We start from the raw sequence: 25,684 nt of genomic DNA, 5'->3' as shown, positions 1-25,684 counted from the left end.
TTTTTTCCCTGATATTTGCAATGCATCATTAATTTTAAGGCAACCGCTTCTACGATTTTAAAAAGCACACTTCATCAGAATGACATTTCCTGTAAACGAACTTCACCTTTAAAGACATCTGACATTGTGTGCCGGGAACTTCTAATGGATTCAGTGTATGTGTATACAGCGATGTGTTTTAAATCTGCCTGGCACAAAAGAAGGGCGCGATTTACAGAGAGTCCATATTGTCAGACTCTTTATGAGGCCAGACCCACTCAGCTCTTCATGGTCTGGCTAATTTCGTACCTGAAGCCAGCCTCCCCTCCTGCAGCCCGAGTGGCGAGAAGGGCTCTGTGTGGCCACCAGACTTGGAGTCACTGCTGGCTTTCCCTTCGGTAGCAAGACGGACAACTTACCACACATCTCGATTTCCTCCCCTGCAGAGAGGAGTTTTAAATAAGATCTCCTCCTCTGGCTTGGTAGGAGGATGGAATGAGGTAAGTGCCAGGCATTGCAATGTAGGTACAAGCACCACCAAGACTGTCTCAACTTGGAAGTCTGTCTACACTCAGCTCTGTGCCATCGGCTCATGGGAACGGTGAGCAAGAAGCCTGAACATCTAGACGCCTGATGACAAAACCTAACATCATCTCGGCTGTGGCGGCGCCCCAGGACGAGCCTCACAAACCAAACTCCGGGAAGGCTGAGCTTAAACACACGGATGAGAGAATTTGGAACCGGCTCCAACAACTAACAAGCAAAGACTTGAAGGGAAACAAACCATGAAAAGCATCAGCTCCCACGCCAGCAGGCTGGCCACGTCCTCGACCTCCTTCTCCCCCTCATCCCTTCAGTTACTGCTGGAAGTCTCTGGAATCTTCCCTCCTCGTGTCCAGCCCATTTAAGGTCAAAGCATCATGTGACCTCCTATTTTCACCTGACTCATGACCAGCTACCAGGGACCTAAAACCCCAACCCCTTAAAAAATAAAAAAAAATTAAAAAAACCCCAACCCCTTGTCAATTTAAATCCATAACAGGCTTCCTGTTTGCTGCAGGTACAGTGCCAAATGACAGCGTGGATTCCAGACCTTTCATAAGCATCTGCTGTGCTACTTTACCTAAGCACAGGTATTTAAATGCTTATCTAACCCGATTGATCCTGCACCTTCAGCTTGGGTTCTTTCTTCTTCCTGAACATGGCCTCTCCCTGTCATACCCCAAACTCCTGATCAACATCAGCCCACATGTCATCTCCTTTCTAGAGCTTTCCTTATCAACCCTGATCCCTGGGGCAAAACAAGCCACCCCATTCTCCAGGCTCCCTCTGCATCAGTTCATCCCTCCCTGGGAGCCTTTCCTCTACACGGTCTTTATCTACTTATGTGAAGGGCTCCCCAGCAGACCCAAGGCAGAAAGGAGACAAGCACTCGCTGAATTTATAACACTTGGCAAACACTTCTTGAATTTTAATGGCCATTAATATTTGATCATTAAATCTTATCTACCACTATTGCTTTAGGAAGATTTTCATGAAGATTGTGGTGCCATGCGGAACTAGTGACAGCTGTCCCCATCCCCTGAACATACGCACATTCCTCTCTCCGAACAGTGACGAATATAACTGAACTTGGCATGTCCCAAGCAGGTTTGCAAAGACTTTCCAGAATGGAAGACACATTAACTGAGGCTTTCTCAGACAAGAACACCTTTCTCCTTCTTGGAAATTCATATGGTTCTTAATGGGTCAGCTCAGCCTTGCATTTCTTTCCTGATGAAAATGCTCTGAAGCAAACAGGTAAAAATCATAAACCAAAGGGGCATTTTAAGCTGTTTCTCAACTCCATTCATTCATTCATTTGAAACCTCCATAAAAGCAAGCATGTTCAGCTTCTCCAAGTCTATATGAATTTCACATAAAATTCTACCCGGTTCAGCAAACTTATTTTCATAGGCTGACAGCACCCAGAGCTAGAAAGCTCCTTCAGATGAACAAACCACTAGCCTTGGACACAGAAGGTTAACAAAAGTCAGAGTTTGCATGCTAACTAAATTGTTTTTTCTACACTGGGGATATTTCCAGCCCTGGGCTGTTGAGCTGTGAAAACTAAAATGATTTTTAGAATATAAGAGTAAGATCAATCACATACCATTTCCTTAACACCCACAATGCTGAATACCATGTTGGGTGTTTAAAACATATCATCTCACTCTGTGGCCCCATTTTACAGAAGAAGAAACTGAGGCTCAGAGAGGTCATTTACCCAATGTCACCTGGCTAGTGAGGGAATAGAGTGAGGAACCACATCCTGCCTGGTCCAGAGCACAGCATTCTTGCCATCATGCAGTCTGGCTCTTTTCTCTAAGGTGACTTCAGGGAAACAGCAGTGCCTCCTGCCATAAAGGAAAATGCCTGTGCCATCAATTTGAGGTGTTTCTATGTCCTGAAACAGACAAGATTCAAGCCATGATCTCTCCCCAGACAGTGTTTAAAGACCAGTGCTCTATGAGATGAGGGGAGACAGAGTGCTTGACTTTTTTCATTCCAGCCCCACCCTGCAGCAGCCCCAGCATCAATGTGGCTGCGCCCCAGTTCCGCAGACCTGGCCAGATACTGGTGGACTGGGGGCACCTTTCCCGCCAGCCGCTTGCCAATGCTGAGTAATCATATCTAATTACACTTAACTACGTCATTACCCACTCCAACATGTGCAAAGAGACACCCGGACGGCGCTGCCACCGCAGCCCACCACCTCCTCGCCTTGTTCATGAAATAATTACAGGCCTCTCTGCTCTGCCAAATGAGGCTGTAATTAACCCTAATTGCTCAAAATGCAACTGGCTAATTCTGGGAGATTAATCAAGGGGGACTCAATTGTTAGTGAATGACTTAATGTGACAAATTGCTACATTACCCGAGGAGGCCCGCTGCCCCCAGCCATTGGGGAAGTGTCCTGGTGGACCCTGGACCAGCAGTGTCTATGGGCTTCCCAGCTTTCTGGGACCTGCCTCCTCACATTTCACTGAGAAAATGGGCCCCTACATCCCAGCCGGTGCCTGGGATGGGAGGATGAGCAGCACGGTTGCCTGTGGACCTCCTGTGTGCACACACATGCAGTTTGTACTTCACACGTCACCTCTGTGAATCTACAGAGGTGCACCTTTCCTTGGGCTGATTAGTCTCACACCAGGAAGCACAGCGGAATAAGAGCTCAGGTACAGGAGAAGGACTTCAGACTCACCTTGCTGCCTTGGCCAGGCACCTTTGGGCAGTGCAGAACCTGTACAACTGTACATGGCAACCCTGCCCAAGAAGGTCAAACACCAGTCCACCTGAAGTCTTCCAACAAAACTAGGCAGTTAGAAGCTGTGACAATCCTAACAAGACTCAGGAAGGTGGCTCTCTCTGAATCTCCTCCTGATTTAGGTCTCATAGGCCTGGGACAAAAGCCAACCCTCAACAATTACTTTTCATCACTCCAGGCTGCCCACAGCACCCAACAGCATCTGGCACTGGCCAGTCTGTCCAGCCAAGCTCTTTGTCCCCCTTTTAGGTCTCTGCAAGCCACTTCCTCCAGGAGGCCTCTCTGGTTCCCTAGTTTAGACCACATGCCTTGTTGGAGTTCCATGGCCCCCAGTTTCTTCTGCTTTCTTTCTTGTCTTTCTCTCCCGTGAGGCTGTGTGCTCCCTAAAAGCAGACCTGGCTCTGTTAGCACACGACCGTGTCCTGGGTGGATGCATGCAGCTCATGAACTTGGCAGGTGAAGCCCCACCCAGGAGATTCTGTCTACGAAGGGAGGCAGACCTGAGAGGCAGTGTTCCAGTACATGCGATCGTGGCCCTGACCCAGCGCCTGTGCACAGGTCTGGGCGCAGCACAGAGCAGGGAGGGGAACAGGAAGGCTCCTCAGGGGCAGCGGCATTTGGACTGAGGCCTGGAGGAGTCGAGGAGGGCACCCTAGGGAAAGGTGCAACGTGAAAGGTGTGGGGTGTGCGGGCAGCCCAGAATCCCAGAAGCCACTTTCTGAAAAGCTGCGAAAGGCTGCCTGGCTCTCCAAAGTTCTACACAGAGGGTAGGTGGGGCAGGTGGAAGGGAACCAGTGTCCCTGAAACTCTGCTGCCTCCAGACAAAGAGGCTCCCCTCCCCGTAGGGAGGGCCAGAGCACAGCTGAGACCAGAAAGGAGGAGCCCGGCTCAGTCAGGAAGCACATTCTGATCCCAGGTGTGCCCCGCCTGTTCCCCTGCGCCCCTCACTCTGCCCAGGCCTCCAGGACTCCCTCTACGTCTGTCCTTCTAACCAGCGTTGATCCCTCTGAAATAAAGCCCTTCCGTTCACATGGAAACCCCAGGGGCAGGTCCAATGCCAGGCGTCCCAGCCCAGAGGGCATCTGTGAGTGTGGCTGACAGGTGGAGGACCGAACAATCAGGCAGTGACTCTGCCTCCATAACGGGAAGCCTTCAAGGTGTCTGGGGGCTGCTGAGGGGCTTCCTCCTGCGGCCGGGATGAAGCAGCCTCAGGGATCAGTGATCCTCCCAGACTCTCCGATGCACTGCAAATGATGGAGAAGGGCTTACCTGTGGGTCAGGAGGGTGCGCGGGCCCCAGGGTGTGGCAGAGGTTGTTTGGGTTCCCTCCATGGGGCATGTGGCTGGGCTGTCCTGCCATCCTGCATGCCAGCCTCGCGAGGGCACGGGCTGCAACAGAAAATGAGGGCTTTCTTACACACAGGCCTGTGCACCTTCACTTGCCCCCTTTTACAGATGTGCAGGCTGAGGGGCCGAGCTGTCGGGTAACTTGCCCATGGTGATGTGGCTCGGAAGTGGCAGCGCTGGGGCGTGACAGCCTGCGTGACACACCTCCCTCCATTACGCTGTCCCGACCAGGCTGCTAGGATCAGCCCCGCTGGATAGAGGTGGAAGCAGGCTCTGAGCCGGGAAAAGCCCAAAGGTGGCCTGCCAGCCAGCAAGAGAGGCACCATATTCAACACCACATGGGCCAGACTCCATAGCCTGTTCTTTCCACATCACTGTCCCCCAGGCCTGACCTCCATCCTCACCCCATACAATCCCCGTTGGCAACTTAGTGGCCAAGAGAGACCGACCCTGAGTCAGACTGCAAGTCTCAAATCAAGAAGGACCGCCCGTCCCCATCCTTGCTGGGCCCTGGCACTCCAGACACCGGGAAGGCCGAGGGTCCCACTCACAGTCCTGTACAAACCTCCAGGCAGGGGCAGAGCCCTCGGCACAAGGGAGCAGCTCCCTCAACCTCCAGGGCTGGTGTAGCCACATCAGAGGCCCTCTCAGAGAGGAGAGGCAAGGATGCCAGCCACCAGTTGCCATAGTAACCGCAGTAGCTGTCCGTGATGAAGCACCTGTCATGTGCCCAGGCCTGAGCTGAAGGCCATCTCAGTATCACTCCCAGCAGACAGGCATGGCCTGGGTAGGACCCAGGCCCAGGCACACAGAAGAGGCTGTACAGCCCCTTTTCCTCCTCAGGAGGAAAGCCCTCCACGCAAGCACCAGCATTTCTGCAGCACCTAACACAGTGTCCAGGGCCAGGCCGGGGCTCCCACAGGACACCTGGAAGATGGGGTGCAGAGCAGGCAAGTGACGAGCACCCCCAACTAGGCTGCTGCTCCTTCCACCAGGCATGGCCCTGGCATTCCCACGGGCACCTCTCCCTTGACCCACTCCAAACAGAACCCAGAAGGACTGGCCAGGCTACTGGAGCAGCACTGTTTACACCCTCTAAAGTGCTGGAGTCCCCATCCCCAGGAATCAGTGGCCAAGGGGCGAGTGTGCAAGCCCCTGGTCAGGACAACTCTGAGCTGTAGACACCCAAGCGGGGTGAGCTGGTCTAAAATAACACCCCCTGCTTGTCTGCTCCCCTACTCCCTCATGATTTCGCCCACATGGCCTCGTCTCAGCATCCGCTTCTGGAGAACCCGAACCCGGACACCATCTTTCTCTCTGAACGGACCTTGCCTATCGCCACCTATGTGTAACTTGGTCATCCCTGGCCATCCCCACCAGCCGAAGTCCAAGCTGACAGGCTTCTGGCCCAGGGGGTCGGCAAGCCTGGCTGCACGTGTCTCCTGAGTGCACACATGCCCCACGTGAAGGGGGTGGTCTGGGCAGCGGGAAGGAACCCACACCGAACCCACCCCCCTCACAACTGGGGTTGGCACAGTCAGAGCCCTGCAGACCTGGTCACATGTTGCTCTTCCTTTCCCCCCACTGTAGTTTTTTCTGGCAGTCAACAGGCCAGCCCTCCCAGGTTCCGAGATGACTATGACACCTGTCAAAGTGTGGCCACCAAGCCCTGAATCACCCTCTGACCTTGACTCTTGGCCTCCCTGGCTCTGCCCTCCAAGAGCCTCCCTAGAATGTGCACAGTGCTGTCCAGTGCCCAACCTTCCTGTGTCCCCAGGACAGGCCCAGCTCCTCCCTCGCACCCCTCTCTTAGTAGATGGCAGGAAGCGAGGCCACGTGGGGCAGGGCACTGTCCATAGGTGGTGCCCACCTCAGCCAAGCAGCAAGTCTCGGGTGCTGAGACCCCCTGCCCAGTATGGCCTGGCCCGATGCTCTCCTCCTTGTGAAGTCACCAGTTTTGACCCCCACACATGGTAATTTGGGGCTTCCCTGGTGGCTCAGATGGTAAAGATTCTGCCTGCAATGAGGTAGACCTAGGCTTAATCTCTGGCTTGGGAAGATTCCCCTGGAGGAGGGAATGGCAACCCACTCCAGTATTCTTGCCTGGAGAATTCCAAGGACAGAGAAGCCTGGCGGGCTAGAGTCCATGGGGTCACAAAGAGTTGGACATGACTGAGCGACAAACATTATCAGTTTTCATTTTCATGGCATTTTATGATCTTCATCCTAATGTGTATGTGTAGACAAAGAGGTGGATCTCTCGATATCGCTCTCTGCTCATTTCTCTAATGAGAGTCCCTCAGAGGGTATTACAGGGTGTGCCTGTACTTCTGAAGTCTCTCCCACCCCATTCCCCCTGCCTCTGGCCCAGCCCAGGCTTCTCTCCGCCTGGACCTCTGGGTCTCCTCCTCCACAAGGGCCTCTGAGGAGGATTCCTGAAGTGCAGATGGGCCCCCAGCCTCTCAGCACCTCCCAACCATGTGTCTGGGCTTCTGCACTGGAGTGCACACCCCCCCACCCCCTTGCCCTGGGTGACACAGTGAGGACCTGGGTACGAAAAGCCCCGGGATAAACAGATAAACACGAGCAGCTTCCCCAGGCAGTGCTGTTACTCAGGAGGGAAATGAGTGCGACAATAAGCCGGATACAGAGGGAACAAAATGTAAAATGCGCATGAATTTTAAGATAAAACCGGAGACTCCTGCAGGCTCTGCAGCTGCTTCAGGCTGCACCCTTAGACCCCTCGGGGTGACATGTTCACCGTCCTCCGCCCTTAGGGAGACCTCCGAGGGGAGGCTGGAGGAGAACTGTCTTCAGCAAGAAGGTTCTGTCTTTATCTCGGAAGGCACCAGGTGCGGCCCACAGGCCAGGTCCGCGCGTGACTCGCTCACCTGCCTACCTGCTCAGAGACCACGTGGGTTAGAAACCACAACGCAGCCATCTCTAGTTCCCATGTCCTGCCCCACTCAGCCTCCTGGGGCCAGCGGGCCTAGGTTTATAGCTTGGCTCTGTCACTCCCCAGCTGGGACTTTGGGCAAGTCACATTGGGCAGAGACCTAGGAGGTATTTGTCAACGTCACCTCCCACGTCCCCATGTAGCGATCATCTAATACCTGTATCCAGAGGTGGTCTGCAGGCTCTCAGGAGTTCACCCCCTTTCTCACACAGGCCCCAAAAGTAAGGGGCCCTGGGCTCATCAGAAGTAACAGTAATAGGAATTCCCTGGTGGTCCAGTGGTTAAGAATCCGCCTGCCAGTGCAGGGGGCACGTGTTCGATCTCTGGTCCAGGAAGATTCCACATGCTGCGGGGCAACTAAGCCCACGTGCCACATCTACTGAGCCTGTGCCCCTGCTCCCACAACGAGAAGCCACTGCAATGAGAAGCTTGCTCACCACAGCTAGAGAGTAGCCCCCACGTGCCACAACTAGAGAAAGCCCATGTGCAGCAACAGGTAAAAATATAAACAAAAAGAGTAAAAATAAAGCTGAGCACCGAAGAATTGATGCTTTTGAACTGTGGTATTGGAGAAGACTCTTGAGAGTCCCTTGGACTGCAAGGAGATCCAACCAGTCAATCCTAAAGGAAATCAGTCCTGAATATTCATTAGAAGGACTGATGGTGAAACTGAAACTCCAATACTTCGGCCACCTGATGTGAAGAACCAACTCATTGGAAAAGACCCTGATGCTGGGAAAGACCGAAGGCAGGAAGAGAAGGTGGAGACAGAGGATGAGGTGGTTGGATGGCATCACTTACGCGATGGACATGAGTTTGAGTGAAGTCCGGGAGTTGGTGATGGACAGGGAAGCCTGGTGTGCTGCGGTCCATGGGATCGCAAAGAGTCAGACATGACCGAGCAACTGAACTGAACTGAGTGTCCTTATCACGCTGGGGCCCACATACCCTTCACCTCCATTAGCCCATCATCTCTTAACATCACCTCCACGAGACAGATTCTGTTACTGTTCCACTTAACAGACAAGGACACTGAGGCCCAGGGTGGTTAAGAGATTTGCCCAGATCACATGTAGCGGAGCCAGGGTGCAGACCTGTGACAGCATCTTTGCCCCAAACCCCTGGTTCTGCACCCCCAAGGCCTTTACCAGCAGAACATCATCTTCCTTTCCAGCAGTCCCCACAGAACAACTCCCGCCCCCCAATTCACAAACGGGGCGGTGCTGAGTGGGCAGGGGTGATCCCGGGGGTGGTGGGCCATGAGGGGCCATTCCCCCACACGGACCCCAGAGCTCTCTCTCTTCGGGATGGCACCGAGCGGATGCAGTACTGCCATCTGCATGCCTGGTCTGCCAACCCCCTGGGGTAACTTCCTGTTCCTAAGAATGGTTCTGCCCAGAACCTAATAGAACTGGCTACAGCTCATGCCCCTGTGAGGAGGAAGGGCCTTTGTTCCAGGAAAGGAGTCTGCAAGTCACAGCACCCCCAAGTGCCAGAGAGAACCACACAGAGAGGACGGAGACAGAGGGGGAGGGATGGGGAGGAAGCAAGGAAGTGAAGGTTCTCTCCAAGGCATCCAGTGCCAGATCTCTTCCACTTAGCCTGGGCTGTCGAAAGACCCATTTTACAGGCGGAGACTCAGGCTCAGAGAGCGAACACAAAATATCATGTTGGGAATAAGCTACAGAAGAACGCTCTGAACCCTACTCTGCCTCCAAAGCGCCACCCAGGCTCAAGACAGCCTCTGCCTCTTAGGGTTTTCCAGGGTGATGGATTTCAGTGGATCTGCATCCTGTTTGGCTATATCTCAGGGCTTCCCTGGTGGCTCAGACAGTAAAGAGTCCGCCTGCAATGCAGGAGAGCGGGGTTCAATCCCTGGGTCGGGAAGATCCCCCGGAGAAGGGATGGAGGCCCACTCCAGTGTTCTTGTCTGGAGCATTCCATGGACAGAGAAGCCTGGCGGGCTACAGTCTATGGGGTCGCAGAGTTGGACACGACTGAGCGACTAACACTTTCACTTTTTTTCATACCCCTGGAAATTCCTGCCAGAAACCCCTTGTTAGGGGGTTCAGCTGCAGAAAGATCAAGGCAAAGGGATGAGACTCAAAGAGCAGGGTAAGGACTCTGCACACAGGGCACCTCCAGGAGCTGCCTGTCTCATGGCTCCTGCCAAGTCGCAGAACAATGGGGCCCAGGCTGCCAAGCCCAAGTCAGGGGCCAAAAATCTGTGGAATGTGAGACCCGGAGCCGCAGGCCACACTGAGCGCCACCTCACAGAGGGCCTTTCTTCTGCAGGGAGTGAGAGCCCTGCACTTCCAGGGCTCTCCAGCCTGGGTTCACACATATGCCTGTCCCCCAGGTGCCCGGGGACTGGATGGGGATGAGCTCTGTGGGGAAGGCCCAGGGCCTGTTTGGGAGCCCAACCGCCTTGGGTTCAAATCTTGGCTTGGCTGCCTTTAATCCTTCATTTGGAAAATGGGGCTAAGATCTACCTTTGAGGGTCACTGAGAATTAACTGCGCTAACAGACGTAAACGCCTCAGGACAGAGGAGGGTCCACTGAGGCTTCAGCTGCTACCAGCATCGTTTCCACTAACCACCTCCGGACAGTGGAGGAGGGCCTGACTCCATGCGACAGACATGGGAACTGGGGCTCAGAGAGGGGCAGGGACTTGCCCAGGGTCACACAGCCAGTAAAAGACAGAGCTGGGATGCTAGACCCCAGATCATGATCTCTTTACTCCACTGCATGGCTTCTTTGGGGTGACTCTGGAGCAAACACCCTCCTCAGCGTTTATAAGACCTGGAGCTGCTTTTGCAAATCCCCTGACAAGCTCTCCTGGCCCTGGCCTTTGGCAGGGCTCTTACTAATGTGGGGTGTGACCCTAAGGAGGTGGGTGAGTGGGTTTAGTCTGGGCACTTCCTGGAAGGGATTGGCTTCCAGGCTGGGCTCCTAGGCTCCCCAAGAGGACTTTCTGACCACCACTGTCGCCTGGCGCTTGTCTCCCAATTTCTAAAACTTCCTCTAGGGCAAAGTCATGTCCCTCCATCGCCTCCTGCCAAATACCACACTTTGTGGACGATGGTGGCTCACTGAGGCTTTATTCTCCCAGGAAAAACAACCCAGGACACCAGGAAGGCTCAGACCAAAGACCCAGCTTGGGCCAGGATTGGAGGCCTGAGTGTGCCAGGGTCGTGGGGGTGCCAGTATCTGTCTACACCTCATCATGCTCCTCAGCCCTGAAGTGGGAACAGCGAGTGTCCACTTGTCCTTCTCTGCACGTGTGCGTGCATGTGCACACGTGTATGCAATCAGGTCACAGGCTTTATGCAGAGCCACGTTCTTGGTGTGTCCACAGGGGCAGGGTCGTCACTACCCCAGGTTTGGGGGTGGAGCTGGTGAAGACCTGTGTGGCTCCCAGGCTGAGAGGCTGCCACACCCTTAGAAGAACCTCACTGACAACCCCAGAGGCCCGGTCTCAGCTGGACGCCATACCCTCTGCCCATTCTCTGGGGAAGGCCCCTCTCTATTCCTGCCAGCTGAGTGAAAAGCTTCACAAGTCATTTTTCCAAAGCAAGAAGCCAACCTGGTGACTCCCCACCCTCCTACATACACAGAAGGAGTGGCCTGACCCCAGAATGGGCACAAGGGGCTAGCTCTGCTGGTCCAGCAAGCTCCATGCTGGCCATGCAAGCTTAGGAAAGGTGCCCACTGCTGGGGTGGCAGAGGGAGGAGAGGCACCACAGGCCCGCATGGCCCAACACACCCCTACACAGACGGACTCTGAAGCCCAGCAGGAGGCCAAGCAGTTCACAGGCTGGCCACTGGGGAGGTCAAGGCCAGACCAGCTTCAGCGTCAGCCAGCACCCACAGCAATGCCTCCGCAGGCCACGTAATTTGACATCTTCCAGGAATCCCAAGTGGTGCCACCAGGTCCATTTTGCAGATGAGGAAACCAAGGCTCCAAGGGAAAACGTGATTTGCCAAAGCAAACACCCTCCTCAGTGTTTCCGAGAACTGGGGCTGCCTTTGCAAAGCCCCTGGACACATGCCTCCCGCCCTGGCCTTCAGCAGGGCTCTTACTAAAGTGGGGCGTGACCCTAAGGAGATGGGTGTTTGGATTTAGTCTGCCGTTTGTTCCTCAGACCAGGGAGGCTACGAGTAAAAGGGAAAGGGACACCACTGATGACCCGGTGTCCTCGCGTGAGGCCTGGGCAGTAAGGATCGCCCCCCACACAGGGACCGGTCCTAATGACAGCCCACGCTAGTGGAGCCCTCACTGTGTGCGCACCAGGGACATGCCAAGAGCTGTACACGCCTGGTTCCACCCCACAGCCACTCCGCGCGGGGGCTGCTACAACCCACGTAGGAGGAAACGAAAGTTCAGACTGGTTACGTGACGGGCCCAGGGTCACTCAGCAGGCAGCAGGCAGCACTGACATTTGAAACCAAAGTGTGCCTGCCTCCTCTGGTCCATACTTCCTTGGACAGTGAGGGAGGGAATGAATGAATTCCGGCTCAGGGGTGTGGTTCTGGCTGCTGCTTCCCCCATCCCAGTCCCCCTTCTCTTCTGGGGTTGAGATAAGGAGACGTTGCCCATTCATCACTTGACAGGAAGCAGCTCAATCTCAGGCCAGAGTTACAGGGGCCGGGGAGCTGCAGGGGAAGAGCCACAGACGGTGTCTGGCTTCCCGACTGGTCCTGGGTCCCCTCATCCCACCCCCAAAGTCACACTCACTACTCAGATTCCATGGCTCCACGACCAGCAGGAGGCTGGCTTCTGTGAGACCTGGGGCCACATGCAGCCCCTGGAAGGGCAGTGTGGCCTGTGCAGAGAGGTCCCTAAGCCCCCTCCTCAGGGGAGCGGGGTCTCCCCACAGGGTGGGCCTGCAGAACCTGGAGGCCAGTGGCTGAAGGGACAATGCAGTGCCCACCCAGCAATGGGGCCTTTCTGCCCACTCAGCTCACCTTCCTTCTGGCACCCCCACCCCGTCGTTCTCTTCTGGCTTGCATCTCCTCACCCACCACTCACCCCCATTTCTCTCCAGCCCAGGGCCTCTCTCCAGAGCTCCCAACCCCGACTACCAAAAGTCCCAGGCACTGAGGACTCACCTGCCCTTCCCTGGGTCCCCATGTCAGCAATGGGGTCTCCTGTCTGCCCAGGAAGCCAGTGGGAATGCAGGCTCATCCCAGGGATGCCTCGCCCTCTCTCACAACCCATACCTGGGCTTCATCTAGGCTGCTGGTCCTTTCCCCAGACAAGTCTGCACTCACCCAGAGACCCTGCCCTCTGCTGGCCTGGGCCCTTCTCAGTGGGGTCCCTGGAGTCGGCTCTGCCTGATGACCCAATCTCCCATCAAGAGAGGTTCCCTCCCTCAACATGACACAAATCGCAACCTGCTGCTCCCCACCCAAAAAAAAAAAAAACCAACTCCCCAGAAAGAGGCCCACACTCCTGAGCGAGGCATCCCAAACTCTGTCCAGCTGGCGCTGGCCTGCTGTCCTGCAAGTCTACCCCGCCCCAGGCCCCTGCACGTAAGGACCTTCCCATCCCAACCACACAGCAACCTGAACCTTCCACGTCCTTCCACACTGCAGCTTCTGCCTGGAACCTAGGACCTCCCATGAGGCAAAGGTCGTCTCCTGTATCAGGACTGGGTTCTGGGCCCTAATCAGGTTCAGACTTCTCGTGGGACCCTGGGAAAGCTCCACCCCCTCCCGCATCCATAAAGTGGACACAGTTGGATCCCTTGGGGTAGGCACCCAGGGGCAGTCAGCTGTACCAGGCCCCCCTCCCCATCTGACGGCTTTCACACAGGCTTCTCCCCTAAAGTCCAGTTGTTTGGGTACAAACTGCTCCCTCTGTCACTCTGCCCTCCTCCTCTGCTGGCCTTTCAAGGCAGGGACTGAGCTCAGCAGTCATCTCTAAACCGTCAAGGCCTCGCCCAGGACCAGGCACAAAACGGGTGTCCAGTGGGAGCTGATTGAGTAAAATTCTGACCAGTCAGTGGAGGCAGGGCTCCTTGCATCCTCCTGATGCCCCAAGCAAGAAACACCTGCCTCCATGCTCAGATTTCCCCGAGGTCTCAGATCAGGCAGAGGTCACCAGGCAATTGAAAACACACCATGCCTGCACTGCGGGGCTTTCCTGAGCCTTTTTAAAATCAAGGAGGCTCCCGATCACCTTTTACTTTTTCCTCCTTCGGTAATAAAACTCAATTCTGTGAGCAAAAGAAAATGTAGGAACCGTCAGCATCTCTCAGAGCAATGAGGCATTTGGTTTCTTCCCCGGGAAGGCCTTTGGCGCCAGGACGTGGTGAAGGAAGATCTGCCCAGCCGTGCTCTGCACCGGGGAGTGACTGGAGCACTCCAGCATGCTCCCCCATGAGTCTGCACCACCCTCCTACAGATGAGGAAACCGAGGAGTGGAAAAGCCAAGTGACCTGCCAAGCTGGTGATGCTGGGAAACAGCGTGCACCTGTGTCAGAAGGTGCTCCGACTCTCTCAAGTCTGGGTTTTAATCTCATTTGCCCAGTGCCATCCTTGGAGACCATGGAGCTGGGGGTCTCCCTTGGGCAGGCCCACCATCCCAAGGACCCCAATCCCCCATGGAAACGAACTTGCTCTCTCCTCAAGGCCTTGGTAGGTTCTGCTTCCCCTGGCCTGGAATAAACTGCCTCCTGGCAAACCTGGATCCTCCTTCTGGGCACAAACTAGGGTACCTCCTCCAGGCAGCCTTCCTGGACTCCCTCAGACAGTGAGTGAGTGACTCCCAGTCTCCACTGGCCTGGTCTCTATGCCATCACTGCCTGTTCCCACGTTTTCCTCTCCCTCAAATGGAGAATTTCTTCAAAGGCAGAGACGAAATCACTCTCCTTGTGGCCCCAGCGGGGGGTGATCTAGTACATAAACACAGAGGTGGGGGGCAGGAGGGAGAAGCCTGGAAGAGCAGAAGTTCCTCTGGCCCTGTGTCCTGTCTCAGACCACGGATACTGCCCTGCCAACCAACAGCTGAGGGGGAAGCCCAACAGAGCCACCCTTGGGGAGATGGAGGCTCAGTGCTTGTAAAAAGCCCGCCCTGGGCCCCAGGAGGACATCCATAATCCCACAGGGGAAGTTCTTCAACCCCTGGCCTCCCCTAATTTTCTCTCCTGCTCTCATTTTAAGGTTTGAAAAGATGGCTATTCCCAGCAGAAGAAACTTCCATGGAGTCCTCACTGCTCAGACATCAGGAAGGGCCCAGGAAGCCAAAACCCACACCAGAGAGGGAAGAGTTATCAGTACTTTTTCCACTTCCCTCGTAACCTTGGGAGTTCTGGAAAGTCCGGAATCACCCAGTGTGAACCCCTCCAACCTGGGCAGTGACAGAGGCCATGCCAGGCTGATGGCCCTGGCCCACTGGCAGTCCCCACCAGGTGTGTGGTCAAGGGGACAGCGGTGGCAGAGAGGCAGCCAAGGTCAAGTGCTCTGTGAGCCCAGGCCCCAGAGGTCTCTAGGGCCTCCCTGTCACTCGCTAGGCACACCCTCAAGGGCAAAGAGAGCAGCCCCAGGGGGCTGGAGAGGGTGAGGGGCTCCCGACAGTGGGAGGCAGGGCAAAGGCCAGTACCTTGCAAAGTGGCTCCTGAGGAGCTCCGGGAAGGTGTCGGCTCGGGGTTGAAAGGTAGATGCTCACACGGTCCCAGGACCTCTGGAGATCTGGGTGGCTTCTCCGTGCCAGGGCTGGTGGAGGAAGAGGGGCCAGCCTGGTCTCTGCACGGGACTTCCCCTGCCCAAGACTCCCATCCCCAGCCACTGCCAAAAGGAAACTCCCCCACCACGAGCTGCTCCAAAAATAGCTCCGGCTGCCACCTCTGTGGTGAAAGGAACTTGTCACTGCCACCAGGGAGCCCGCTGCTCACCAGGGACAGGAATCTGACGGCAGCGGCTACCAGTCAGTCTTAAGAGAGAGCACCTGTGTACCCGAAGCTGAGGGACTTGGAATGCAACCAGAGTCCACTCTGGGATCGCTCGGTCCTATTCCCCCATTTTACTCTCCAGGAAATTGGGACCAGAGGGCAAGAGACTGGCCCAGGGCCACAGACACAGCTGTGGCAGCGCCTGGCCAGGACCTGCCTCCTAAACCCACTCCACACCCACACGGTCAGGCAGCAGAATCTGCCCTGCAGGCTCCACCACCCCCTCACTCCCAACCCAGAACCCAGAACCCAGAACCGGGACCGCAGACACAGAGATTACACCAGCCTCGGAGGGAAGAGGGGTCCTGCCCTCAGCTCCGGTGCTCCATCCTCACCCACTCCCACTGGGGCCCAGCAAACACGAAGAACCATAAATATTCTTGCTGTCTCTTTAAAAGTGTAACCCTTTCTAGAAGCTTCCCTGGTGGTTCAGTGGTTAAGACTCCACGCTCCCTAGGCAGGGGTCTGGGTGGATCCCTGGTCAGGGAACTAGACCCGTGTGTCATAACGAAGACCTGGCGCAGCCAAACAAATTAAAAAAATAAAAGCTGAACACTTTCTAATCTCTCTTTTGTGAGCTAAGCCAAAAAGACTTGTTGCCTAAGAGATGAGAGCCTTGGTAGGCAGCAGCACCAAGTTCAAGTCCTGGCTCTGGCCGCGCCCCAGCTGCGTGGGCCCCGGGCCCTCACGGGTAAAACGGGGACACGCCAAGAGTACACAGCGCCCCAGACTGTGGAGGGCTACATTACAGGACTCGGAAATGCTCAGCCCCGGGCCTGACACATGACAGAGCCCCAGTCAATGGAGTCAGTGTCATTACATCCTTACGTTCTGGCCCCACGTTCTCCCAAACCAGGCTGCGTGCGTCCAGAAACTGAGAGCTCAGAGTTCCCACCTTCCCTTCCTTCCACACGTCCTTCCAGCTGCCGTCTCTGCTCAGGGCCAGTGCTGACCACTGGTGACCCCAAGACCAGACAGATGGAAACCCCCTTGCTCTTATGGGATTGCAGGAGAGCACCCAGCAACCCGGGGACAGATAACCACAAGCCAGAACAGAGCAGTAAGACAGCCCCCAAGGAAAGGCCGGATAGACCCTCACTTTGTGAACCAGGCAAGGTCATGGCCAGCTCCTTAAGTGAGGTGGAGTCCGGGGGGGCCTGGAAGGATGACCAGGGTTGGCACCAGAGGGGAGGGGAGTTCCGGCAGAGAACACAGTGGGATCAAAGGCATGGAGGCTGGCGGACCTGCAGGCACGTGAGAGAAGGCAGGGACGCCTCCAGGCCCGCTCCAGCCCTCTGTCTCCGAAAAGAACTCCCGTGGCCGGCACCTGCCTCCTTCTCCAGAATGAGAGCCAGCTCCACCCTGGGCCCCATCTGCAGCTCCACCGCTGGGACTGACACGGGCATATGGCAGCTGAGGCCCCGGAGGACACAGGGAGCCGGATCCTGGCACCGGGGCTCGGCCACCTGCCAGCGCACCTTCCCCACCAGCTGGGTCCAACTGTCGGGCATATGCCAGGTGTCGGCCCCCTGGATGGCTGTGGCTGGGCCCTTGGCCAGCTGTCCACAGGTCTGCGGGTGTGCGGAGCCCCGGTACATGGGGCACCCCTTCGAGGACTGTCCTTCATGACCCGGCGAGCTGGGAGGCATCCGCCTGCACCCATTGTAGAGGCTCCAGACAGGCCAGTCAGGCCCTCGGGTTGGGCACTTTCTGCCTAACCATTGTTTCTCTTCTGCTTCTGGCCTGCTGTTTGCTGGAGAGGAATGCCCTCCAGGATGCTCATCTAGGACATACTAGCACCCTGGAGAAACACAGATTGTGGGAGTCTTTCTCTTCCTCCTGACTGGAGTAGCCAGAACCTTCCAGAAGTCCACCTTGGCTCTGATCAGTTTCCATGCCTGTGGGCACATATGCCCTGCCAGTCACCCCCCACCTGTCCACCTGGGACTCGTAAGAGGGGGCGGAGCTGTGCTGAGGGGCATAGTCCCAGTGGTCCCCAGACTCTCAGAGCCTCCCGGGTCACCATGAACCTCCAACATGACCTCCGTGTGGCTCAGTGTGGCTCAGTCTGTGGGCAACAGTGTCTCCTCCCTCTAGTCCTGCCACCCCTTGAGGAGTTCTGGGCCAGCACATAATCTCTGGTGTGGCCCTGGACCTTCCTGTGTCGCATTTCCACCCCCAGGACCCCAGCGGTCCCTGAGTTGGCCTGGGAAGTTAGGCGGCCATTTTTAACTCCTCGAGGGTGAATCCCACTCTGAGCCCCCAGGTGTGGTGTGGTGGCTCAGGACTCACTTGGGAATCTCAAAGGGCCACATGGCCTTGGGAAAGTCATGGCCTATCTCCTGGCCTCAGTTTCCCCACCTACAACATGGTGGGTCAGGCTCTGCAGTCTTAGGAGGGCTCTTCATGGGCCAACAATTTTTATGAGGCTGACGGAGGATTTGCGACTCACTGGCGCGGACTGTATCTGAGCTCTGGGAGCCTCTATCTAATCCCAGGCTCAGGTCTGGGAGGAAAACCAGACCATCTGGGTCTGGTATTGCCAAGGGACTCTCTCTCTGGCCTTGGACGGCTTTGTCAGCACCCCCAGGCCCTGCACACTGCCCTCCCCACAAGTCACGCTCCCTCGTGACAAGTCACAGCCATGTGGGGAGACGGCTCAGAGGCCTCCTGGCTCTCAGACACACAACCATGGAGGTGGAATGTGTACACGGGGCATCCACACACAGAGCACCTGTTAGATGAGAGATGCAGGCCAGATCCTTGAGGGGCGTTGGGTGCATGTGTGCTTACAAAGCCACCCTACAAGGCAGACAGTGCATCCATTTGACAGATGAGGAAACTGAGGCTAGTGAGGTCACATGACTCACCGGACACGTCCCAGTTGGAGAGAGACAGAGCCTGGATGGAAAGGTAGGCCTGAGTCCTTGTGGTCGTGGGGGAACCAGACCAAAGTGCTTAACTACACTGCAGAATCAAAGCAGGGGCCACTGATTCCAACTTGGGCCAATCAAGGGGGCTGCAGGGATCTGCAGGTGGCATTTGATCTGGGACCCGAGGGCCCAGAAGTGAGGTGAGACAGCCCAGCACAGACTCTGGATTCTGACAGCCCCAAGTTCAAATCCTGCACTTGCCTCTGTCCAGCCACAGGAATTTGGGCTACCTCTGTGCAGTTCCCTCCTCTGTAAACAGGGGCCGGGTAGGACCCATCTCATGGGGTTGTTATGAGGACAAAGTGGAGGATACGCAGGTGGAACACCAGCAGCTCAGGACTAGCAGGACAAGGCATACACAAGAGTTCAATAAATGTGGCTGTTACTACTATTATGATTACCGTTATCGCCATAAAGAACCAGCGCTCATTCAACAGCAATGTTCCCACAATTACTTCCGGCAACTCACTCTGTGAACCGACTGTCACAACAAGGCTGGTCCTCATTCCTCAGGGGTCCCTGATCTCATGACCTGTGAATGAGGCAGGAGGTGACCTCGCCTCTAGGGATTCTCCCCCCTTGGGGGAAAATGGGAGAGATCACACTGGCTCCTGCTGTATTCTCCAGGAAGCTGGAAATGATGGCAAAGCATTTTACAAAGTTACCAGGACGATGAACCTGAGCCGCCTCCCTCCCCGCACTGTCTCAATAAAATAAATCTTGGCCCATGGCTGGCGAGAGACCCTATATATTTACATGACGATCGTGCCTCATGATCACAGGGCTCGTGGTTGCAACAAGCAGCGTGTGGCAGGGATGACAGTGGTCCTAGGAGACTCACTATTTTCCAGCGACTTTTATTGTCCATTATATCCCAGCGTTTACAGGGCTCTGCTCCGGGCCTGGCAGGAATATTGCACACGGTGGGGCTGGCAGGCCTTAATATTCCAGTCTCGGTGCTACAGATCAGCTTTCGCATCTCATCCATCCCCCTCTCCCCAAGTCTTTGTGTGATACTGAGACCCCAGGGAGCTCTAGGGGTTCTAAAGGGAGAGGGTTGTGGGGAGGGGTCTAGGTATGCCCACCCAAGCCATCTGCTTGGTTCCAGTCTGTCGTCCCACAGAGGGGGCACTGCTAACACGGTGGCCTTCCTTGGACATGGGAGGGGCTGCAAAGTGGAGGGGTGCACGGGTACTGGAGCCATGACTACTGGCTTGTGGGGGGCTGCTTGCTATATTCTCAGGGGTTCTGTGAGACAGTTATCATGTTGGTTGCCTGCAATCAGGCATGGTAGGATATTTATTCCATGGAAATTGGCAAATGCTACAAATCAAGGCTTTGTGCAAATCCCTCTCCCTCCCACCCCACCACCCCTTGGCCTGGGGACCTATTTGTTAAACACCAGCATAGCCCAGGGAGAAGGTGACCTAGCAGGCCACTGTGAGCATCAGGAAGGACACACGGACTTCAGAGTCAGGTGTGAATCCTGACTTCCTCACACTCCACTTGTGCGTGACCTTAGATAAATGACTTTACTTTTTAAGCCTCAGCTTTCTTATCTGTAAAATGGGGACATACCTGCAATCCTAGGTTGTTGTGAGGATTACAGCACCTCACAGCAAGTTCCCTGGGTGATGCTTAGTATATAGCAGGTGCTTAATAAATGATACCTATTGTTCTTCATTGATTCAACACTTAACGAGCACCTACTCTGTACCAGGCACTGAGGGACAGGGATACAGAAAAGCCCCATGAGATGACAATTATCAAATTCTTCACATCTGGACAGTTCTTGATTGGTCTGCAGATGGATTTTTACCCACACCATCTTATGAAGCCTCAGGACAACTTTGAGAGGTGGGCCCAGCAGGATACATGCCTCTTTCTGAAATGAGGAAATAGGGGCTCAGGGCTGGACATGACTTGCCTGAGGGCCCTGCCAGGGCCTATCAAAATAGGGCTCAGTCCCAATTCCACTCCAGGCCCATGATGGCACCCATCTCTAAATTCCCAGGTTCAGCCAGGCTGGCCCCCGATGGTGCCAGGAGAGCCCAGGGCAAAGGGACTCCTGGTCTAGGATCCCGGGTTCTAGTCTAGGCTCCACGGCCTCCCTGCTCTGGGTCCTTCCCCGCCTGGGCCCGTGGTTCCCCACTGGAAGGCTGAGAGGGCTGCACTCAGGCTGCTGTTGGCCCTGATGGGTGAAGGTCTGCCTCCAGACTTCCTGGCCTGGCCGAATGTCCCTCTGTCCCCCACAGTCAGGGAGGACTCGGGCCTATAAACATCTCCAGTGCCCCAGCCGGAGCCCAGAAGAGCCAGGGCCTCTTAAGCAGAAGAGAAGAGAGCATGAGTGGGGTCTCCCGTCCACCTATTTGGGGCTTGCCAGCTCACCCTGCTGGTGGGGCTCACCCACCCATTTCGCAGATAAGGAGACTGAAGCTCAGAGAGGGGTGGCGTCACCAGCCTGGGAACTGGGATTCACCCCCTGGGCTGGCAGCCTCCAGAGCTTGTGGCTGGGGTGCCCGCCAAGCCCCTCGGTCCTGACGTCTGCAGATGGGACAGTCCTGGCCATCGGGCATCAGCCCAGAGGGGCCGAGGAGCATTTCACTGAAACAAGACAGCGAGAAAAGTACAGGCAACTCTGATGACTCAAATAACCTTTGCAACCAGGAGGTGGGCGGAAGTGGGCAGCATTTCTGGTGGGTTTCACCTCACTTCCTAGAAGGATGCGTCACCAGCTTTAGTTTAGTCAGCGCTCACCCGACCGTCAACGCGGATCCGCGCTCTGGGTGGCACGTCTCAGCTCACTTGTCCCCAGAGCAATTACCCGCTGGCAGGTGGGGGCCGTCCAGCCAAGGCGGGGGGTGGGGGGAGGGAACTCTTCTCATTTTACAGATGAGAAAACTGAGGCTCAGAAAGAGGGCAGGGGTTGGTTCAGAGACACAGAGCAGGTACCTAAGTTCAAATTCCTTTGCCAGAAGGTTAATTTTTCTCTTTGGGAAGATAGAAAAGGAAAGCTTCTGCAGCTTTCAAAAGAAAAAAAGGGAAGGAAAAAGAACTAGCAGCTGAATGGAATTGCAACAAGGCCCCTGGCCAGCCCGAAGAGGTTTCCGAAATTCTGTACAGTCTGAATTCTTGTGGGCTGAGGGGGTCACGCGATTTCCTCTGCAGAAGGCGAGTTGAAACAGTCTGACTGAGGGGGCAGAGGGAGGGGGGGGAGTGTCCACGAGATGAGGAATCATGAGTTTCTGCCTGGCTGCTCGATGACTTGCTGGATGACCACGGATGAACCCCTTGCTCTCTCAGGGCCTCAGTTTACTGATACTCATTGGCAAAGACTCTGATGCTGGGAAAGACTGAAGGAAGAAGGAGAAGAGGGCAACAGAGGATGAGATGGTTGCATGGCACCACCAATTCAATGGACATGAACTTGGGCAAACCCTGGGAGAAGGTGAGGGACAGGGAGGCCTGGCATGCTGCAGTCCATGGGCCACAAAGATTTGGACACGACTTGGTGACTGAACAACAGTTTACTACGCCCTGAGCCTTCTTCTAATGCACTTAAGTGAGGTTAATCTCCTGACCCCCTTATAGTACATAATTAGCTCCATTTTACACAAGGGGGAAACGGAGGCACAAAAAGTTAGGTGTGCTGTCCAGCATAAGTGGAAGAACTGGGGTATGAACTCAGGTACTGTGGCTCTAACCACTGAGCACAAAGCCCTCAGCCTGCAGGAGGCATATCACCAGAGTCCCTCCTGCCCTCAGGGGCTTTGCATCTGTGTCTTGGATGCCAGAAGGCAGATTTCTAGAGACCCCGAGCCATCCTTCTTAAATTGCCTGCTGCTCTCAGCTGCTACCTTGTCCACGAACTCTGATTCCTTCACTTTGCTCAGCAGCCTTTATAACCACACCCCGGGAGACCCTCAGGAAACTCCCAGGTCACAGCAGCCATTGACCCACCTCTTTGAGGCTCACTGGGGGCCCAGAGTCCGAGCAGGCATGGATGACCCTGCTCTGATGTCCATTTTGGAGTTTTACACTCAGGTCGGCCTCTGGGACCGCAGGAGGGAGACTGCCATTCAGACATCCAAGAAAGACAGAGAAAAACATCTATTCACAGCCAGACAGAACCTGCTCTTTGGAAATGATGCTACCGACGCGACAAGCAGCCCAGCTGGGCAAGAGATTCCCGAATAAGCCTGACCTGGGAACATCCACGTGGAAGGCTCAAAGGCTTGGGTGGTCACCAAGCTTATAAAATCTGTCTGGATGCTCAACCGTGAAATTCCTGAGGGAATAAGGTTCTGACCCAAAACCTGGGCTTGTCTTCCAAAACAGAATTCTTCAGACAACGGACATTTTTTGGCTTCGACAAACAGACTGCTGATCTCTGTGTCACTCGGATCTCTCCAGGAAGACGCACTCATGATGAGAACGTGCTCCCACTCCGAGCCACGTGCTGTGTCACGTGTTCGGGTCCGCCGGGTCATTCCCAGAGTGGCATTACTATCTCCATTTTGCAGATGGGGAGACTGAGGCTCACAGAGGTGCCGATTCCCACAGCTGGGAAAGGTGGAGGTTGAAATTCCTTGCCTGCCTGGGAGATGGGGATGAACCCGGCGGAGCCTGCCGTCCACATTATGAAGGGGAGCTCCAGCCAGACAAGGACGCACAGGGGGAGTTCTGCGGGGCGGGTGCATACGGAGTCTCAGGCATTGGACAGAGAATGTTTAGAGGAAGCACACACGCTTCCCTCTAAAAGTGGGGAGAACCCCTGCGGAGGGATAGGTGGAGAAGGTTGACGCAACGGCAGTCAGGACCATGCCGTCTAGGCTGCCGCAATCTAGGCTTTCCCAAGACACTGGAATCCACTAAGCGGGAATGTTGCACGGAGAATCCAGAACATCTCCCACACAGTGTTCTACCACTGCACCAACAGCAGGCAGTCATTCATCAAACACACTCACAGCCACTGCCAAGGCACTGCTCTATTCCTGGGAGCAGGAAAAACCCTGAATCCACTCATCTGAGGTCTCATGTCTCACCAGAGACCTAAGAATAACCCCCCAAAGAATCTACCAGCCCACTTCCTGTGCTTGAAAGCAGAAGGACAGGAAACTGAGGCTTGGAGCAGAGAAGTAACGGGCCCAAGGACCTTCAATCATTTGTTCAATCAACCAGCAGGTACTGGAACCAGTGTCCATCCTCAGTGGGGCTCCCCATTTAGAGAGAGAGAGAGGAGTCTCACAAGCCAACACAGCTACAAGCCAGTGTGACTGCTGCTTTGCACACCCAGAGTGTGGAAACACAAGGAAGCGTCTTGCAGTCTGCCCGAAGAATGGGGGGTTGTTTCTTCAGAAGAGGAAGCTGCTCTGAGCGGAGGAGCAGTGGGAGGGCACTCCAGGCAAGATGGCACAGCCTGTGCAAAGGCCTGGAAGCTGGATGGGCCCAGCATTAGGTGTGGGACAGAGGCCCTAACGACAGCCGTGGCCTCAGCTCTGCAAATGGGCGGGGAGGTGGGGGGAGCGACCCTGAGCGCAGAGAGCCGGTAAGGCGTGCAAAGCCAGCACCAGAACTCGGGTCTCCAGGCTCCTCTTCCAGGCTCTTTTGCACACTCTGTCACCCATGGTACCAAGTTGAGGTATGATTTTACTCAATGAGTTATGTGATGAATGAAAGCCCCCATCACAGTTCAGCAGCATCAAGCCTCCGTACGCTAACCTCCCCACCCCTGCCTTGGTCATCTCCGGTGACCGTCACAGACAGGAGGAAGGAAATGCCTACAGAATCTCCCTCTCGAGAGACCCTTCTGGGGCTGTAACTCAGGAGGGCCACGGAGTGTACATTCTGGGCTCCGAGACATGCTCTCCTATTTGCTGAGTATTCACTGAGCACCGACTGTGTGCCAGGCTCCGTGCTAGGAACCAGAAAGATTCACAAAAGATTGTTACAAACTCTCATGCAGTGTTCCCTAATTCAGAAACGGGCCCGGCTGGAAACTCTACTATTGCCCGGGAGAGGCCAAGAGAGATGAAGAGAGGCCCAGGACTTGCTTGCTCAAGATCACTTGGCCAGGAGGTGTCAGGCTGGGACGTGTCTCCGGAAACGACTGGTCACAGGGCTTTTGCCAAAAGAGATAAGAGTCCCTGGGGAAACAAAAGAGCCTGGGATCCCTCCTTCATGCCCTGCGGGCTGCCCTTTACCCACATAGCAGGCGGAGGCCACACTGGCATGCACCACCCAGAGTGGTGGGGCCCTGTCATACTGGGAGGGGCCCCTCTCCCTGACGGGGGAGCCCGGCCACGGCTGGCGGCTCGTGCAGGAAGAGGAGCGGCTCTTGGCTCTAAGCTACCTGGGCTGGTGCCACCGAAGGACTAAATGCTTGTGGCCAGCAAGTCCAGGATGCAGAGCACTGGGGTCAGCGAGCCCCTGCCCGGGTCACCTCCAGGGTTTCTCAGTCTTTACAGTTGGGGGTTATGACTCTCCTTCCTGAACTGGGGTCCTTGTGCACATCTGTCTCCTCCATGGGAATGCTGGCGGGACCCCTGGGTACCCTGGTTAACCCAATGCAAATGGCCACAGACAGTCCAGAGGACTATGGCTCAGCTATGCCCTACCCTCAGCCCTGTGCCAGGTCAGACAGCATCCCTACAAAACTCACACAGGGTCTTTGCAGACGCAACTGAATTAAGATGAGGTCACACAGGACTAGGGTGGCCCTAAATCCAATGGCTGGCATCTTTATAAGCAGAGGGAAACCTGAACTCAGAGACACACAGGGAAACGGCCACATGACGACAGAGTCAGAGATAGGAGAGGTGTGTGTATTCACCAGGGAACGCCAAGGACTGCTGGTAACCAGCAGAAGCCGGGAGCAAGGCACCCAGCAGACTCACCCTCAGAGCCTCGATAAGGAACCAACGCTGCCAACACCTTGATTTTGGACCTCTGGCCTCCAGGACTGTGAGAGAATCAGTTTTTATTGTTTCAGTCCACCCCACTGGCAGGGATTTGTCATAGCAGCTCAAGGAAACCAACACGCTCCCCGCCACCCCCACCGCCCCACAAGCACAGCTGGCCTTCCACTTGCAGCTGAGGTTCCCCGGCTTCTCCAGGCGTCGAAGACTCCTTCAGACTCGACTTCTGTTTCGGGTGCTTCAGAGGAAGTTAATTAGTGATGGGTTTCCCCCGTGGCTCAGCAGTAAAGA

The 25,684-nt window shown here is 55.4% G+C and overlaps 1 protein-coding gene across 1 annotated transcript in view; it reads right to left on the bottom strand.

Moving 5' to 3' along the window:
• NEK6 (NIMA related kinase 6) overlaps nt 1–25,684 on the bottom strand; it is an 86,284-nt gene that overhangs the window by 38,711 nt on the left and 21,889 nt on the right. The window contains exon 2 of the mRNA XM_027556235.1: nt 4,556–4,674. Within this exon, the coding sequence (XP_027412036.1) occupies nt 4,556–4,645 (90 nt within the window). The 5' untranslated portion in view covers nt 4,646–4,674. The remainder of the gene's footprint in view (nt 1–4,555; nt 4,675–25,684) is intronic.

This window comes from Bos indicus x Bos taurus, chromosome 11, assembly GCF_003369695.1.
Source record: "Bos indicus x Bos taurus breed Angus x Brahman F1 hybrid chromosome 11, Bos_hybrid_MaternalHap_v2.0, whole genome shotgun sequence".
Classification (NCBI taxonomy): Eukaryota; Metazoa; Chordata; class Mammalia; order Artiodactyla; family Bovidae; genus Bos; species Bos indicus x Bos taurus.
This window is presented reverse-complemented; position numbering and strand designations above follow the sequence as displayed.